This window comes from Myotis davidii, unplaced genomic scaffold, assembly GCF_000327345.1.
Source record: "Myotis davidii unplaced genomic scaffold, ASM32734v1 scaffold665, whole genome shotgun sequence".
Classification (NCBI taxonomy): domain Eukaryota; kingdom Metazoa; phylum Chordata; class Mammalia; order Chiroptera; family Vespertilionidae; genus Myotis; species Myotis davidii.
The window spans coordinates 385,986-392,084 of record NW_006296410.1 but is presented as its reverse complement, the minus strand read 5'-3'; the positions used below and the strand labels follow the sequence as shown (position 1 = coordinate 392,084).

The 6,099-nt window shown below is 60.3% G+C and overlaps 1 protein-coding gene across 1 annotated transcript in view; it reads right to left on the bottom strand.

The window, feature by feature from the left end:
• Positions 1-6,099, bottom strand: part of GAK (cyclin G associated kinase) — a 62,906-nt gene that overhangs the window by 2,969 nt on the left and 53,838 nt on the right. Inside the window, exons 21-24 of the mRNA XM_015568927.1 lie at positions 5,903-6,095; positions 5,393-5,566; positions 4,833-4,943; positions 2,661-2,777 (exon numbers count right to left, since the gene is read on the bottom strand). Coding sequence (XP_015424413.1) covers positions 2,661-2,777; positions 4,833-4,943; positions 5,393-5,566; positions 5,903-6,095 — 595 coding nt within the window. The remainder of the gene's footprint in view (positions 1-2,660; positions 2,778-4,832; positions 4,944-5,392; positions 5,567-5,902; positions 6,096-6,099) is intronic.

Below are 6,099 nucleotides of genomic sequence, written 5' to 3'. Positions count from 1 at the left end.
ATCAAATATATAGATGAAGCACATTCTTTTTAAAACATAAATCTTGCCCAGCCTGCATGGCTCAAGTAGTTGATCATCAACCTATGATTCAGGAGGTCGGGGTTCGATTCCCAGTCAGGGCACAGGCCCGGGTTGCAGGCTTGATCCCCAGTGTGGGGTGTGCAGGAGGCAGCCAATCAGATTCTCTCCTCACTGACGTTCCTCTCCCCTCTGAAATCTACCGACCTATGGTCTATCATCTCTCCGTCTGTGTCTATCCGTCTATCGATCTATCCATCTATCTATCTAGCTATCTGTCTGTGTCTATCCGTCTATCGATCTATCTATTCATCTATCAATCTACCCGTCTACCGATCTATTGATCTGTCTATCTAGCTATCCGTCCGTGTCTACCCATCTACCGATCTATCGATCTATCTAGCTATCCGTCCGTGTCTACCCGTCTATCAATCTATCGATCTCTCTAGCTATCCGTCCGTCTGTGTCTACCCATCTATCGATCTATCTAGCTATCCGTCCATCTGTGTCTACCCGTCTATCGATCTATCTAGCTATCCGTCCGTCTGTGTCTACCCGTCTATCGATCTATCTAGCTATCCGTCCGTCCGTGTCTATCCATCTGTCTACAGACGTTAAGTGCTCTAGAAAGGGACTCAGGAAGCAGGTCGCCTCTGCAGGGAGCTCACTCAGGATGCCTCCTTCTACCGCTGAGCGTCATTTTCCAGGGACGCACCAAGGCTCGCTCGACCACCAGCCCGGTGCGGAGAGATTACAAACCAAGCTGCTGTGAACACATGTATACAGGCATGAACACGTGTACAGGCCTGTACACGCCTGCGCCGCCATCTCTCTGGTGAATGCCGAATGTGTCTTCTTTTATAGAAACTGGCCCTCACTTCCCAGCAGCTGCAAGTGAGCGAGGTCTCCTGGCACCTCTCCAGGGGCTGCGGGCTGGCTGGCTCCACAGGCCTCTGCTGGGCGTCTCCTCCGACAGACGCGCCCATTTCCTTATGTTCCGTGGACAGCGGGCGGCTCTCACGCTGATGAGGTGCCGGGGGCAGGAACGGGCACCCTTGCTTACACCCGCCACCTGGCACAGCTGGTGTCAAGGCTGTTTCACCCGTACCGTGCCGTGCCGTGGGCCCGGCGGGAGCCGTGCCGTGGGCCTGGTGGCCTCCTCCCGCCTGTAGCGCCTGCCTCTTCGCCTCCACAGCTTGTCCTTTCTCTCCGGTGGCTCCTGCCTTCAACGTCATGGGCCTGGCCCTGTCCTCCCCTTCCTCCCATTGGCTCTGAGCTGAGCTGAGGCTCCGTGGTGACGAGCCCTCATCTCCTCCCAGCGGCACTGCATGTGCACCCAGGTCCGGAGGCTCCCACCTCCACCCTCGTCTGGTGCAGCACCCCCGCCCCCCACATCCCGAGAGCAGCTGTTCTGTCAGGCTCTCACAGCTGTGCCTGGTGTCCCGCTGGCCCTGTGGTCAGAGCAGGATGATGGGCCGTGACCCTCCTGTCACACGGCCCCACGGTGCCGGCTGCAGGGGCAGGAGGACGTCCGTGGCTCGTGCAGCGGTGCCCGGCCCCCACCTGCTGGCAGCGAGCAGTGTCCCCAGGTCTGGAGGAGGGTGTGGTCTCCAGCGGAGGCTGAGCCTGTTTATTTCTCCTCTCAGTGCCGCCAGCTTTATTCAAACTCGTCTTGCGGGGGCACGACAGGGCGTCGGGCGCAGTGCAGAGCCGAGGGCGGGCTCCATCCTGAGCGCGGACGACTCAGATCAGTAAATCCTCCTCACAGGGTCTGCAGCCAACAGCCCGGGTGGCGCCCAGGAGTCCCCTCCACATCGCTGTCCTGAGCCAGGGCCACACAGAGCTGGGCGCCCAGAGACACTGCAACCTCAACTCCAGGAAGCTTTAAAGAACCAACTGCCCACAGAACGAAAACCTCCAGGATCAACAAGACGGCAGCAGTGGGCCAGCGTGGCTCAGTGGTCGAGTGTCGACCCAGGAACCAAGAGGTGGTGGGCTCGATTCGCAGTGGGGGGTGTGCAGGAGGCAGCCCATGGATGATTCCCTCCCATCATTGACGTTTCTCTCTCTCGCTCCCTCTAAAAATCACTAACAGCATCTTTTTTTTACAGAAATTCTATAACCTTTACCGAAAAAAAAAAGTAGCAGAAGGGCCCACATGACGTGGGGTAGATGTCGCCCTGCAGACGCCGCAGCAGGAGCGGGAGCCGGGGGGCAAGACAGCAGGGAGCCTCGTGCTGAGGGACCCGGCTTCCCACGAAGGCTCGGGGGCACCGAGGAGGCCCCAGGAGACATCACTTCCAACCTGGAGTCCCACCCACCCACCTGCTGAGGGAGGAGACTCAGATACCCACACGTGTCTAGAGGCACCAAGGGGCCAGGGACCCGGGTCCCAGGGCGTCGAGTCAGCTCTGGGAGGTTCGAGCCACAGGCAGGCATGACACTGGGGCCCCGACATGGAGACCCAGCACCTGTGCGGCAGCTTGGTCCCCAAGCCCCGGCCACAGGGCAGGCGGCTGCTCCGAGGGTCACTGTGCCCTGGGCCTTGGGGACGGAGGGGCAGGCCCATCTGGGCACTGAGCCTGGCAGAGGGAGTGGGCGGCGGACCGAGCACTGCACACCCGACACGCCCTGCACCTCACCTTGGAGGCTGGAGCTGAGGTCCCCGAGGTCTGCAAACAGGTCCAGGCTCTGAGACTTGGCCCGGCTGGCCGGGGGGCCGGGAGGGGCTGGCTGGCCACCAGGAGAGAAGAAGGGGCCTGGAGAAGGACAGAGGACGGTAAAGCAAGCGCCATTGCAGGGAGATGCAGCCCAGCTCTCTGCCGAGGCTCCCAGCGGCCTCTGAGGCTTGGGCGCCAGACGCGGACACGCAAGAGCAGGGCTGCTTCCACTGCCCCCACAGAAGACCCCCCGATGCACAAAGATCTAAACGCCTGTGTCCTCCTGACTTGGTGCTGCTGCTTCCTGGACGCCCCCCACCCCCCATCTGAATGTGCTTTGTGATAGATATTTTAGCTCTTACTGTTGATTCTACGACGGCTGCCCCCCTCCCCCTGGCCATCACCACGCTGCTGTGTCTATGAGCTCTGCACGTATGTTCTTTGGCTAATCCCTGCATCTTCTGTCACCCAGCCCCTCCCCCTCCCCGTCAGTCTGTTCCATGGTTCCAGGCCCCTGGTTCTATTCTGTTTGTGTTCATTAGATTCCAGAGGAGTGAGATCATGTGATACTTGTCTTTCTCCGACTGACTTATTTCATTTAGCACAAACTCTCCTGGTCCCTCTGTGCTGTCGCAGAGTAAGAGGTCCTTCTTTTTTACTGCTGCACAGTGTTCCCTGGTGTAGATGTTCCACAGCTTTAGCCTATTCACTAGAGGCCCGATGCACAAAACTCGTGCAGGAGTAGGCCTTCCTTCCCCCAGCTGCTGGCACCGGCTTCCCTCTGGCTCCTGGGACCCAGGCTTCCCTCTCAGCACCCGCTTCGTCCGGAAGGTTGTCTGGTCTAATTAGCATATTATGCTTTTATTATTATAGATCTGCTGATGGGCACTCGGGCTGTTTCCAGATCGTAGCTATTGTAAGCTGTGCTGCTGGGGACATTGGTGTTTCTGGTTTCTTGGGATGTATTCCTAGAAGTGGGACCACCGGGTCAAATGGGAGCTCCATTTTTAATTTTTTGAGGAAACTCCACATCCCACCAGCAGAGCCCGAGGGCTCCCTTTCTCCGCATCCTCCCAGCACTGGTCATGGGCTGTGGTGGCCGTCTGACAGGTGTGAGGATACTTTATTGTCGCTTTAATCTGCATCGCGGGCGATCAGTGACACTGAGCACTTTTTCATGTCTCTTGGCCGTCTGTCTGTCCTCTTGGGAGAGGTGTCCATTAGGTCCTTTGCCCATTTTTAATTGGACTGTCTTCCTGGTGCTGAGTTGTGTGAGTTCTTTATATATGTAAGTTAACCCTTATCAGATGCATCACAGTCAAATACAGTCTCCCACTCAGTGGCTCCCTTCTCACTCTGATGTATAATATTCTTTATAACAGTGTCAGTTTGAGACTATTCTAAGTATCAGAAACCGAAGTATCTGAGTAAACTGCTGTACAGCCACTTGGAGGAACATAATCATTACAAATGCTGGCTACTCCCACAGGAAGGGGCTCTTAGAAGTTCATGGGCAGGAGAATTTCCTATGCAAAAAGGAACGTAAAACAGTTCTCAAAGCCCACAAAAACAAGGACATGAAGTAACAGTGAACCTCGCGTGCAGATTGCGATGCAATGGGAATAGCGGGCGGTCTACCAAAGTGGCCTTTAGTCATCGTCCAGCTTTGGTGAGACTGGAGGCTGGGGGCTCCTGGGCAAGCGAGTCACCAGGAGGTCCTGGGGGGACGCTGCCACAGGCCTTGTCACAGGGTCACCTCCGACAGCCCTGCACAAGCCAGTTTCCCAACAGGACAGAATCACAGACGGAGGAAAGGACAGATGTCCAGCCAGTGAACGTGGGACCCCCTCCATGTCCTGGGCAGGCTCCCCAGAGGCACAGCAACCGCGGGACACAGCCACCACTCAGACGCTGCGGTGAGAGGGTCGCCGTGGGCCGTGTCCTACACACCCCGCGCCCACAGGAGACGAGGAAGGGAGCACGTGGAGGGCGCCTGGCGCCTGTGCACAACTGCAGGAGCGGGCAGGGAGGAGGGCAGGGCGCCCTGGGACAGCCCTGGACCTGCTGACCAGGGTGTGGCCCGTGCCACCAGGACCCCTGTTCCTGGGAGGGCATGGTTGTGTCTTGGCGACATGGAGGAGGGCAGGGCCGTACCGTCTGTGGCTGGAGCGGGGGCCGGGGCCTCGGCCCAGGAGTCCCATCCTCCCAGCAGGTCCGGGTGGCTGGCCGAGGTGGACATCCTGCTGGGCTCGGCTGGCACGTCCCCTGGGAGAGAGCAGCACCATGTGTGGGGCCCCAGTGGGGGTGGACCGTGGCCTTCAAGTGGCTCCTACCCACCGTCCCCACACACACCCACACAGACACCTGCCACGTGGCAGCAGGAGGGACAGAGGCCGGACGGCCGGCCGGTGCACCTGGCCAAGTCCCAGTGGGCCCTGCTGGCTCAGCCAGCACTGACCAGCCTCCCACCTCACAGGCTGTGGATGTCTCATGCCACTGAAGGGACCAAGGAGACGGGTGAGCGGGAGGAAAAGCTCCCAGGACAACGCGCCATGTCCGCCTCCTGCAGAGGCTCACACACTTCACTCACGGTGCACAGGGCGCCCCCAGGACCTTTGCCCACCCTCCCCGGAACCTAGCAGAGCACGAGGGTGGACACCAGCGACCACCTCATCCTCCGGGGAGGGAGGCCCTGCAGCCCCGCAGCTACTCACCCAGCTGCAGGAAGTCGGTGCCGCAGGCCGGGGGCGGGGCGCTATGGGTGGAGGGGAAGGACGCAGGCTGAGCGGCCAGAGAGTCTGAATTAAGAAATTCCCCCAAGAGATTGGGCTTGGAGCAGGGCTGGGCATCTAGATCGGATGTCAGCAGGAGAGGGTCGAACGGGTCGGCTGCAGAGACACCAGGAGCGGGCCAAGTGAGGCGTGTGTGGGCACCACAGGAGCACCCAGCCCAGAGCGCCGGGCCCCCGGCTGCGCAGCCTGGACGATGAGCCCACCCCGCGGGCCCAGGAGGACACGGAGGGACCGAGAGCTGGGCACATTCTCAGCCCCGACGCCCTCGCCTCAGACAAGCAGCCGAGAGGACGTGAGCTCAAGGTGGGGGCGAGGGGAACCCCGCAGTGCGGCTGCCTCCTGCTTCCCCGCTTGGCTGCGGCCCCGCCCGCCCATCCTCAGCTCCTCCCAGGCCTGGAGGCCAAACCACTGGAACCCCCTCAGCTCACATACCGGCTGCGGGGGGCCCGCCCGTGGTGGTGGGGGGGCTGGTGAAGAGCAGGGGGGTCTCCCCACCGAGGAGGTCGCCTGGGGCACCCTCGGGAGCAGACTCCGGGGCTCCCAGGAGGCAGCTGAGCAGGTCGGCATTGCTGGTGGGGACCCCAGGGGCCGGAAGGGGCGCCGGCCCTGCCTCTGAGTGCAGCCCCAGC